The 11,934-nt window shown below is 46.4% G+C and overlaps 1 protein-coding gene across 1 annotated transcript; it reads left to right on the forward strand.

Annotated features, from left to right (window-relative positions):
* Positions 1 to 659: 659 nt before the first annotated feature.
* Positions 660 to 8,348, forward strand: AHSA1 (activator of HSP90 ATPase activity 1; the record flags this gene model as incomplete). The annotated part of the gene is made up of 9 exons (XM_079699818.1): positions 660 to 739; positions 2,105 to 2,295; positions 3,992 to 4,074; positions 4,476 to 4,593; positions 5,701 to 5,789; positions 6,620 to 6,748; positions 7,209 to 7,310; positions 7,796 to 7,847; positions 7,965 to 8,348. The coding sequence occupies 9 exons, from the start codon at positions 660 to 662 to the stop codon at positions 8,135 to 8,137; spliced, it is 1,017 nt and encodes a 338-aa protein (XP_079555944.1). The 3' UTR covers positions 8,138 to 8,348.
* Positions 8,349 to 11,934: the final 3,586 nt, after the last annotated feature.

Here is an 11,934-nt window from a genome sequence, read left to right on the forward strand (position 1 = left end):
CTTTCTAGACAGGCTATGCGGCATAGAAAAGAGGCGGAAGGGGATAGTCCCGGGGAGAGGCGGTCGGCTGTGGGGACGAGGACCGTGGGGTCAAAAAAGAGGCCGCAGGGCATGCTGGAAGTTGTAGTTCATTCCGCCTCTGTCATCGGGCGCTGTCTGGACGGGCCACAGGGCCCTATTGACTACAACTCCCAGAATCCGCAGCGTACCGTGCTTAAGTCTTTTCCACTACATTGTCCGCGGTTATCCTGCGGGTCAGTCAACAAGACTACAACTCCCATGAGGCTTAGTATGGCCGATTAAGGGTTCAGGGAAACAATGAGAAGTGTCCTTTGTGTCTCCACGGGTGAGGAATGACCGTGTGAGCGGTTGCATTTCGTGTCTTTTAGGCGATAACCCGAAGGAGTTTGAAGGATCTCTAGAACAGACAGAAGTTAAGGTCCGGCGAGGCGGAACGGAAGCACCTGGTGGGAGGGAGGAGGAGCCGGAAGTTAAGGCGGGGAGGGGGCGGGGGCGGGGAGGTGGAGGGAAAAGCAAGCCAGGAGGTTCTGCGGCCGTTTCTAGTAGTTTCCAGGCGCTGCCGGGCGGCTCGGTCCGCGCGGTCCTGAGGCTGTGGCTGTGGCTGCTCGGGAGCTGGTGGCGGCGCGACCGGAGAGCCGATGGCCAAGTGGGGTGAGGGCGACCCACGCTGGATCGTGGAGGAGCGGGCGGACGCCACCAACGTCAACAACTGGCATTGGTGAGGGCCAGCGGGCCAGGCCGCGGGAGCGCTCCGGCCGCCAGGGCTGCAGGGTCCCTGGAACCTCGGCCGGGACAAAGCTGGGGCCAAGGCAGCCCTTCCTGCCCGGAGATGGGCGTGGGTCCTTCCTGTTGCAGGGGTCCGTAGTCCCAGGTCCCTCCACCCTCCGGCCTCCGTTTCATTGGCGGGGGAGGCGGCGGGACGACATGGAGGGCTGCGCCCCAGACGAGGGGTTTCAGATATGAGAACAGAACCCCTTGGCTGCTGCATTCAGCCTGAGCGGGGAGATGATTCCCACTCGTGGCCGCAGGAGTCAGTGAGACCCAAACCGCCGTGGATTGTGTTGGGAGACTGCAGTGTTAGTCTCGGGAGGGTTGGAATTCCTCTATTCCGGCTTACGGGTGGAATTAAAAGTCAGTCATAGGGGACTGCTGCCTCACTCTAGAAGGCTAAGGTTTAGAACGTGTTCTGCCGGTGCCCAGAGCTCAGTGGTGCTGAAGGCGCCGTGGCCTCTCACCCGGAACTATTAAGTTAGTTGTATTGTAGCTCCAGGGACTGCGCTTGGTTGCCGGGCAATCATGGTTTATAACCCAACCACTCTTAAAAGCCTGCTCTCCTTCATGAAATCCTCTACAAGTAATGTCTTATCTTTTTGAGTCCGGTGAACTTTGTTCATACTGTCTTTACTGTCTTTTTACTTTGTTGCAGCTCTTTTTACTGTTGTTTTCTCTACTAGTTAGAAAGTGGGGAGGTAGATAGTTTTTCTTCTCTATATCTCAGCCTGCCTCCTTTCCTCTTAACACAGAGTGTTTGACTTAATTTTTGTTTGTTTTGAAGTGCTGGACTTACATTGTTTTCATGGCCATTTAGAGGGCATAGAATGTGTAGAGCCTTTATAGCATAGCCTGAATTTGACAGGTCAAAACACTGTGCTAATGAGATCAAGATTATTGGTTTATTCGTTACTGGACCTTTTAGCTCAATACTGCATTCTGTGGCCCCGTTGTGTGCTCCCGACTTCAGCAAGATGTGCAGTTTTCCACTTGGTCAGACGGGGGCGCCACGTTAAAGTGTCTAATGCTGACCCCAGCACCATCATGCTGAGAAAGGAAAGCAGAATTTTCCATTTAGTTTGAAACCATTCTATTACAGCAACTGTCCTTATTGACAGTATGGGACTCCTGGTCTTCCTTTTAGGAGTCCCATACTGTCAATAAGGGGTAACACGTTTGTGGACATACTGGAGTGGGGCTGAGGGTTTTGTGTTCTTTTCCAGCCTCCTTTAGCCTTGGATGCTCTTGTATAGAGCAAGCAGTTGTATCCTTCATTTGGCTGCTGGTCCATAGCTTTGTTTCTGTTTTGCAGGACAGAGAGAGATGCTTCAAATTGGTCCACAGATAAGCTGAAAACACTGTTCCTGGCAGTACGTGTGCAAAATGAGGAAGGCAAGTGCGAGGTGACCGAAGTGAATAAGCTTGACGGAGAGGCATCTATTAACAATCGCAAAGGCAAACTTATCTTCTTTTATGAGTGGAGCATCAAACTAAACTGGACAGGTAAGTCTATGCTTGGCTTTTAGGACAGAGGTTAACCGCATTTTGATTGACCTGTTCAGGAGCCGGGGAGGACAGTTTTTGAGAGGTTATGAACTTTTTTCAGGGGACATAGTGCTGTTTTGGAGTCCTCTTGAAAAGAGTATTGGATGCTGAAATTCTTCTGCCACTGTGGGACACTATAAATGGGTTTCCTCTCTCTGGGTCTCACAGGTCCCCACTGATGAAGCAGCTGGGCTGCTGAATCTTTGGACCTGCTCTGTGTTGGGACATATTATGTGACATTTCTCAGACTAGCTATTTCTGCCTCTTGGATGATTTTAAAGTGGGGAGGGGGAGTTTTTTGGTTTTCTTTCTTTTTTTTAAACTCTCTCCAGTGTGACCCTAACATTTCAGAGTGCTGTGGTAATGAAGCTTGCATGTGATTATAACTTGGGTCAGTTTTATTCTCTAGCTTAATGTCCCTTTTGTGAAGATATTAACATAGAATTGGGCCCATGGTTAGATGGTCCTGACTGTTGGGAGGCTGAATTTTAAAAGACAGTAAAGTTAAAAGGGTACATGTATGGGGCAAAGCATGAAATAAATTTTTGTTTCAATAAACATTTCTCAAGTGAATGTTAATAAAGAGGGGAAATGTATTTATCGTCTGTTTTTTTGTTTTTCAAACTACTAAAGCACAGCAGTCTGGAAGGAACCTTAGGTATCATCTTGCCCAGTCTCCTTTTTATAGATTGAGAAACTGAGGCCTAGAGAAGTAAAGATAAATAAGTGTTTTGTGAGTTAACTTTGAAATACAGTTAGTTCTGCTATAACGTGACACATGTGTTTCTAAAAATCACCACACTATGCAGAATCTCGCAACAAAAACCACAGGGCTTGTAGGGAAGATGGGGTTAGGGACGTGACACTATACTCAAAAGTTTTATCAGTGATTTTTTTTAAATTTAGGAATGTAAAAATTGATGGCACAGTTTACACTGTGTTAACTGTTAAATCATAAGAAATACATAAATAACATGATAAATATGATGCTTTACCTTGACAAAGACCTGAAGTTTGCTTGTGAAAGTGGGCGTCAGAAGCCTTGAGGCATGTGGGTTATTGTGAGGTGGTGGAAGGGGCGTCACCTGAAATCAGAAGGAGCATTATAACACCACTAGTGGATGGCGCGGCTCCTAACACACACGGTGAACTGAAGTCACCGGCAGACAGATGTTTGAGATGTGTATTTCGCGTATTCCTATACAGCTCCATTCAGCCGGGTTTGGGTTTCTTTGGGTTCACCTAGTGTTTCTCAAGGATGAAATCACATATAAGCAAACATGAAATTCATGTTATGATCAAATCGTCCCTTAATATATCAATAGTATTGGAACAAAATTGTATTTTCAAGACAAGCGTTCTAGCAGAGCTGTCTGTATTGACTATCAACCAAGTCCTCCTTAGCAGAGTTCATGCTGGTGCCAAATTCACATAGTTCTTGGTCCCACACTGTAATAGCACAGCCTCAAGAAATCTGATGGGGAAAGACATTTCAGGGTGGGGGGCAGTGGCTGCACCTGGCATGGCATTCTCTCAGAATAAAGGAGGTCAGTTCAGTTGTCCAAAAGAAGTGTAAGCAGAACAGTAGTTAGCACTCCAGAGCAGAAGAGGAGAGGAGAGAAGGAGACTGATAACATTGCATTACTTTTGACAGGTACCTCTAAGTCTGGGGTGCAGTACAAGGGCCATGTGGAGATCCCCAATTTGTCTGATGAAAATAGCGTGGATGAAGTGGAGGTTTGTGCTTTCTATTTCCTCATCTGTCTGAGTCTTCCACATCCTCTTATTCTCAGATGAGAAAAATGACCTGTCATTCAAGATTACAGGCCAGGCTTGGCCCCAGCATTCAGAACCCCAGTCTGCAGATGATTTTCTAGGTCTTTGGTGCCATCAGGAGCTCCCAGAGCAACCTGTGCTTATTTAATTACTTTGCTTTAGTGAGTAGTTTGGGTTCTAACATTAGCCACCTTTGTCTTGGCAGAGAGACCTCGAGAAGGAACACTCATGGGGATTGTACGAAAACCTCAACCCTCATTTCCTTTGGAAATGCTAGCAGTTATCTGATTGCTCAGCACCGACATTCCACAATGTGGGTGCCTCTCAAGTTATTTACCACCTACTTGTGATCTTTCACTCAGATTAGTGTGAGCCTTGCCAAGGATGAGCCTGACACAAATCTCGTGGCGTTAATGAAGGAAGAAGGGGTGAAACTTCTGAGAGAAGCAATGGGACTTTACATCAGCACCCTCAAAACAGGTATCCCTTGAGCAGTTACGAGTGCCTTGAGAAGATAGCTTTCCACCTGTCAGATGCTAATTAAGGGGCTTGACAGGTCTTTCTTTGGCAAATGGATAAAAATATGGGGGGGGGGGAGAAGGCTTATTTCATCTTAAAATCAGTCTATAAGCTTTAAGTAAGGGAAAGATCTAGAGATATGTTGTCTGATTTGTTGGCTGTTGAGCACTTGAATGTGGCTAGTCCAAATTGAGATGTGCTGTGAGTACAAAAAACGCAATGGATTTTGAAGACTTAGTATTTTAAAAAAAAGTAAAATGTCTCAATAATTTTTTGATACTGATAACATATTGAAATGGTAGTTAGGATATATTAGGTTAAGAGTATTGTTAAAATTAATTTCACCTGTTTGTTGTAACGCTTTAGTGTGGCTACTAGAAAATTTAATTCACATTTGAGGTTGAGATTGTATTTCTGTTAGACTTGCTGATCTAAAGACTTGGCAGCCCCAGACGCACCACGTGAGCATAGTCCTGCACTATTTTTGATGTGCATTCTCCAGGGACATTTAGAGGGTTATTTGAATAGTAGTCAGCTCAGCTGTCCCCTAAAATTCTAGTTCTGCTGGTGTGTTCTGATCTTGGCGTCAGAGTACATATGATGATCATCAGAGGGAACCAGTATAGAGGTGGAAACCTTTGTTGGTGGGAACCAGTGCTCTGATGGCATAACTAGTTGTGGCTGTCCTACAGAGGTAAGGCAGAGTAGAGAAAGGGGACTAAATATGCAGCTGTGGGTATCTTGGCACACTCTTGAAGTCTTTGGAACTGCCACTGCATTCATTGGCTGCCATCCACAGTAGACCTCACATACAGTTAACAAGTCGTGATGCTTCTAATTGAGTCAGGGGTTTAAAATAATGCCAGTGAACATACTGTGTTCTGTAGCATACACTCAGATACCTGTCTGGCATAGATCAAAGTTAAAGACGCTAAAGTGGATTACTCTTCCCTCCCTTGTCGTGACCTCCATCTGAGTCAAGATGGCCATGTTTGTTAAACTACAATGAAACCCTGAGTCTCAGCTACTAAGAAATAACTTCCAAGAGCTGGGATTTTATCTTTTCAGAGTTCACGCAGGGTATGATCTTGCCTACAATGAATGGAGAGTCAGTAGACCCAGCCGGGCAGCCAGCACTGAAAACTGAGGAGCACAAGGTAACCGGTGTCCCCATGTGCTGGGGCAGGAGGCCATCTGGAAAGGGAGTTAAGGCACTGCCTCCTTCATGAGTCTCTATCTCAGCTCTTTCTCTCCCACCCTAACCTCTGAGCCAGAGCTGGTGCTTTGTAGAGAGTCCACAGAGTGTAGTTGTCTGTCTCCCCATCTTTAACCTGGTGTTCATTCATTTATAACAGACCCCTTAGAGCAAATGGAAGCCATCAGGGACTTCAGAGTCCGACTGTTGTGTTTAACCCGTGAGGAGGTTATGAATGCAGGGTGGTCTTCACCTCTATGCATCTTAAGTATTATGTCTACTTTGATACTAAAGGTGTCATCAAGGTATCAGGGGTTACTTAGATCACTAACTTCACCTAACAGGAAACTGATCGATTTCACTCCATTTGCAGGGTGAGCAAATATTTTTTCTGGAGATGGAACTTGTGTGGTTTGGGTTCAGCACTTGGTTTTCAGCCCTGTTGCCCTTTTGTCAGCACACTGAAGGATATTCTGGGGGTGCTGCTTCCAGCTATTTAAGCATAGAAATTCTGCTTGAGAATCACGTGGGGCTCTTCAGAAATACCTTATGATTTGGTGTGCCCTTCAGCAGTGGGCTTTTAAATGAGTGTCACTCTTCTTTCACCTAGAGTGGCATTGAGGATTTTCTGGGAAAGTTCTCCTTCTGACTGAAATGCTCGTGCACATAAATTTCCTCTAACTCCCCGGAATAATTAGCCTTGGAGGTGAAAAAGTTTGTGAGAATGAATAGCATTCATTGTAATGGTTTCACCATTACTCTAAACTGACAATTTCACTGCCACTTCCACAGGCTAAGTCTGCTCCTTCAAAAACCCAGGCAAGACCTGTTGGTGTCAAAATCCCCACTTGTAAGATCACCCTTAGAGAAACCTTCCTGACATCACCAGAGGAGCTCTATAGAGTTTTTACCACCCAGGAGGTAAGTATAGTCTTATCCTGCCAGCTCCTGGCATCTGCCGTCCCGAGTGACTGGAGTTGTGGGCACATCCCCGCATTGTGCGGAGGAAGTGCTGAGTGGAACCATGAAGCTTTCCTTGTACACTCAGAGGCAAAGGGAAAACACTTTTGTTCAACCCACTCATCAGAGTGGATTCGTCTTCTTTTTTCTCTTTTATGCTAGTTTTGGGTCATGTAAGTGGGAACCACTGGAATCATTCTCGTTAGAAAAGTAAATGGATTCGAAATAATGGCATCCTAGGTTCAGAAAGGGTTACTTGAGTCGAAGCCTGGTCTCTAGTGGAACAGAAAAGAGCCTAAACCTGGTTCTTGGGCAGAGTAGTATCTTTGGAAGTGAGAGCTGAGGCATGCAGGTGTCAGCTGGCATTTCTCCTGGGTCCCACTGAGAGCCACGCATCTTCTTACCTCCTTTTTCTCTGCAGCTTGTTCAGGCCTTTACCCATGCTCCTGCAATGTTAGAAGCAGACAAAGGTGGCAAGTTTCACCTGGTAGATGGCAATGTCTCTGGAGAATTCACTGATCTGGTGAGTACGTGCTTGCCAGGATATAGCTTTTGTCTGGTCAGAGGAATAACATTTCCCCCTTTTTCAGCTCTGTGGATAAAATTTAAGGCTGTAATCTCTTTGGTTAGTAAAACCGCATTTTGTTTTTCAAAAGAATGCTACAATTGAATTCTCTTGCTTTCATATAAATTTTTCTTTAGTGGGGTAAAATTGCTTCTTCCTGGAAAAATCAAACATGGAAGAGAGGTTAGATGCATTTGTGGCTTACGGCTTTCCGTTTGCAGCACTGAAATTTCACATGGGCACAGGTGACTGGACCCAACTTAGGAGTAAGAGGAGAGGCTGTGGCTGATGTCAGTGCAGGAGCTACCAACTCTGGTCCACTTTGTCCTCATCAGTAGTACAGCTGCAGATGATGGGCCCATATGAAAGGCAGATGGGTGATGCTTGCTAGGATTGGGTACGTTGCAGTCTATATTATAGGCTGACCTCTTTGATTATTTTAGATCCCTGAGAAACATATTGTGATGAAGTGGAGGTTTAAATCTTGGCCAGAAGGTAAGTAAGCATATGTATTTATTGCCATTGCCCTCAGAACTTGTTCTTTTCCCCTTAGCCTCAGACCCACATGGAAACCCTGGATCTGAAACCTCCTTCCCCTTTGCCTTTCCCCAGGGCACTTTGCCACCATCACCTTGACCTTCATTGACAAGAATGGAGAGACTGAGCTGTGTATGGAAGGCCGAGGCATCCCTGCCCCTGAGGAGGAGAGGACACGGCAGGGCTGGCAGCGGTACTACTTTGAGGGCATCAAACAGACCTTTGGCTACGGCGCACGCTTATTTTAGGACCAGGAGCAGAGGGTACAGCCCGCCGAACACTTCAGTCCAGCCCTCTCCTCACTGGGGCTTGTGACTTACAGGATTGCACCATCCCAACCACTAACTTGGGGCCGGGGCCCCTTCCCTTCATGTATACCTTGGGTTTGTGCATGTTTTCTGCTGGGTGGGAACAGAGGGTGATTTCTCTTTTATGTGTACATATGCTAAATAAACGTAATTTAAAAATCGTGCATGTCTGGAACCTGTGTTGATGGGGTGGCTGGTATTAAGAGTTCCCTTGAAGGTTTTGAACAAAAAAAAAACAACCGAGGGGTTTTATCTCCATTCTGTGTAAATGTACGTAATTAAGAGGCCTGAAAAGAGCCTACTTCTCACCAGCAAGCATTCCTGAGCTCATGTCCTTTCATACTGCAGACTGGCAAAAAGGGTCTCTTCCCCTCACTGAGGGAAACGTGGGGTGGAGTTTCCCTGGGGTGAACGGTACCAAGAAACTTTATCGCTGGTCCAGGTGGCATCCTGGGCTTCCCACTCTCCATGGCCTCTTATTCTCTTCCAAGAAGAGGTGATCAACCAGGTGCTGGTTTGAGGTGTGGAAAGAGATTCCCCACCCTGTGACCAAGGGGAACTGTGGGCTTTGGGTTTCTGTTCACTGAGCTTCTGTTTATTGAGTGGTTACTGTGTACCAGGCACTGTACTAAGCAGTTCCCTTACAGTAGCTTATTTAGCCCCCATAATTTAGCCCCTATGAAACAGATACTACCATCATTTCTGTTTTACAAGAACCTAGTCCTTGGATTTCTTAACGCATATCCCAGACCCTACAACAGATAATTTAGCAGAGTTGGAATTTGGAACAAGGACCATAACGGCAGAGCCAGTGCTCAAGTCCAAACCACTGTCTACTGCCTTGTTGTCGCGTTCATCCCTGAAAAGAAGCAGCTGCATTTCTAGCATGTTAGGCATCCTTCCTGGAATCGGAAATTCCAGGCCTGTTGTTACTCCCAGAAAGAGGAAGAAACGAATATAGAGTATTTTTAAATACCTGGTTCCATTAAGCAAGTTTACTGAGCACTGACGAAGGGGTTCCAGTGGGGTCCAGATTGTCACGTTGCAGGAAGAGGTAAACTGTACCTTCACAGGGAGGGTCATTTTCCTCGACAAGCCCCGCCCTGGTGACCTCAGTGTGAGTCAGCACCTTCTAATCCAGACACTACCTCCTGCAGTTACAGCTATTTCCTTCATCTGTCCTTGCCTGTTTTATTAGGTGGCAGTGAGGTCTGCAGGCTAATCCAACCAACGTGACTTGGCCAAAATGCAATTAAAGTAGGAAATCGGTACTGATCTGGATAATTTAGATCCCCAATATCCCCCTTTGGCTTGAATTAATCGACAAGTGCTGGGCTGAACTAATTTGCACCTAGTTCGGCATTATATCTGCTTCCTGGGGGTTCGAACAGATACTTTTTGATAAAGTACCTGTGCTCTAGCTTGAATCAAATTAAGGACCCCTTGGGACTTCCCTGGCAGTCCAGTGGTTAAGACTCCGTGCTCCCAATGCAGGGGGCACGGGTTCTATCCCTGGTCAGGGAACTAAGATCCCACGTGCTGCACGGCATGGCCAAAATCAACAAAAACAAACAGCAAATCAAGGACCCCTTCTAACAGAGACCAGTGACGAAAAAGGACCCCTTTCACACCTGGTGGGAGAGTTACCAATTCCAGAATACCTAGGAAAAATCTGAAGTGAAGTTTACAAGTGTCTTAGTAATAACCAAAGCACCAGGCAAAGTTCCTTTTATATGACAGCTCGGTAACATTCATATCCCCAGTACTGATGGCTGTTCCAATTTTCACCACTTCCATTTCACTGGTAACATTTTGGTTAGCCATCGGAGCCTAAAAAGCAGAATGACAGAGCTAAAAACAGAACTTTGGACTTGGGTTTGAGTTGTAAATGTGTCACTTCCTAACAAATTGGGCAAATTTCCTCATCTGTAAAAGGGGTAGTATAATAGGTACCTATAAGAGCATTAGAGATGGATGTAGAAGCTCTGGCCCCTGGTGGCATGTTACCTGTTGACTTCTGGGCTCCCAAGCCCACACATTTTCCCTTGAGCAGGAACTGATCTTTTGAAAATCTGGTTAATTGGCCAAATTGCAAATCCTAGGCCAAGGGTTCTCCTCAACTAAGAACCACCTGAGGAGAGCCTGTCAAATGCAGGAAAGTGGACTCCACCCCTAGATACTCTTAGTGGGTGTGGGGTGTGGCCTGTGAGCTTACATTTTAATATCCCAGGGGTGGATTTTGAGAAGCACTTCAACATGTTAAGAAAATCTAATTGTAGTAGAGGAGCCAAAGCAGCACATCTGGGTCCTTTTTGTGAACAATGAGACAAAGGAGCTGAAACATCCTGTCTTCCACGAGACGAGGGAGGCCAGCAGGATCTGGCAGGTTTGTACTGTTGGTTGTTTTAAACCCTAGTAAGAATTCAATGTGACCAGTCCTTTTTTTTTTTTTTTGGCTGCGTTGGGTCTTCGTTGCTGTGTGCCGGCTTTCTCTAGTTGCGACAAGTAGGGACTACTCTTCATTGCGGTGTGTGGGATTCTCATTGTGGTGGCTTGTTGCAGAGCACAGGCTCCACGTGAGCGGGCTTCAGTAGTTGTGGCACACGGGCTCAGTAGTTGTGGCTTGTGGGCTCTAGAGTGCAGGCTCAGTAGTTGTGGCACATGGGCTTAGCTGCTCCACGGCATGTGGGATCTTCCCGGACCAGGGCTTGAACCCGTGTCCCCTGCATTGGCAGGCGGATTCTTAACCACTGGGCCACCAGGGAAGCTCTCAATGTGACCAGTCTTGCCTAGCCTAGAACCTTTTACAAGGTAACCCAGAGGAGGAAAAATGGGGCAAAAACAAACATCCAGGTGGCCGGGGCAGCTAAGTTAGAAACAGCTGTGGTGTTCGTGCTGGATGCGTAGCTACGGATGGCTCCTGGTGTCTGGGATGGGAAGAATAGCCAGGTGAGCCAGGACGGCCTACACTGGACCAGAGCGGGGGAGGGTCCTCTCTGATTTCATGGGCCTCTCCTGGCTCTGATACCAGCGGCTCCTGAAATCCTCCCTTTAACTGGGTCAGTGACCCCTCTGTGACTCTTTCTGCTCACACACAGGTGTTCCCTAAGCCGGCAACCACCTGCACAGCATCTCTTTCTCCTTTGTACAGTTTGAATAAACACCATTTTATAGCTGATCAACGCCCCAGCCCCTTCAAGGCTCCTTTCCAGCCCCCTTTTCTTTAGTTTCTCTCACCTGTGGCCTGACATGGTAGCAATTTAGCATGTCACTTGGATTAAAAATGGGGCTGGTTAAGTTCAGTTTGGGTAATAGACAAAGCATTAGGTATAGATTAAATTTAGACAGTGTGTTTAAGTGTCAAGGTAAATTATTATTAGAAAGGAGGGGAATTAGCCGTTTCCTGTGAAAACAGACTCTGGGATATCTCTATCTTGTTATTTATTTTTTTAACGTTTCAGCTAAAACATAATTAAAACATTCCTGTGCTAATCGTATCGAATTCCCCAGACAAGAGACAGGGAAGGGAACTTGGCTCCCACCTAGTGACCCGAGATCCTGGCCTCTCTGACCCTGTAATATTCTAATTGCACCAGAGTGCTGTTACACGGTGATCCTGGACCAGACTAATAAACCTCCCTCTAGGTGTGATGTAATTGGAAATATCTGGCTGAGTTTCTCCAGGTAGTGGCTCTCAACACACCTTGTCTCATTCTGATTCCTGATGTGACTCCCCC

This window comes from Hyperoodon ampullatus (genome assembly GCF_949752795.1).
Source record: "Hyperoodon ampullatus genome assembly, chromosome: 3".
Classification (NCBI taxonomy): domain Eukaryota; kingdom Metazoa; phylum Chordata; class Mammalia; order Artiodactyla; family Ziphiidae; genus Hyperoodon; species Hyperoodon ampullatus.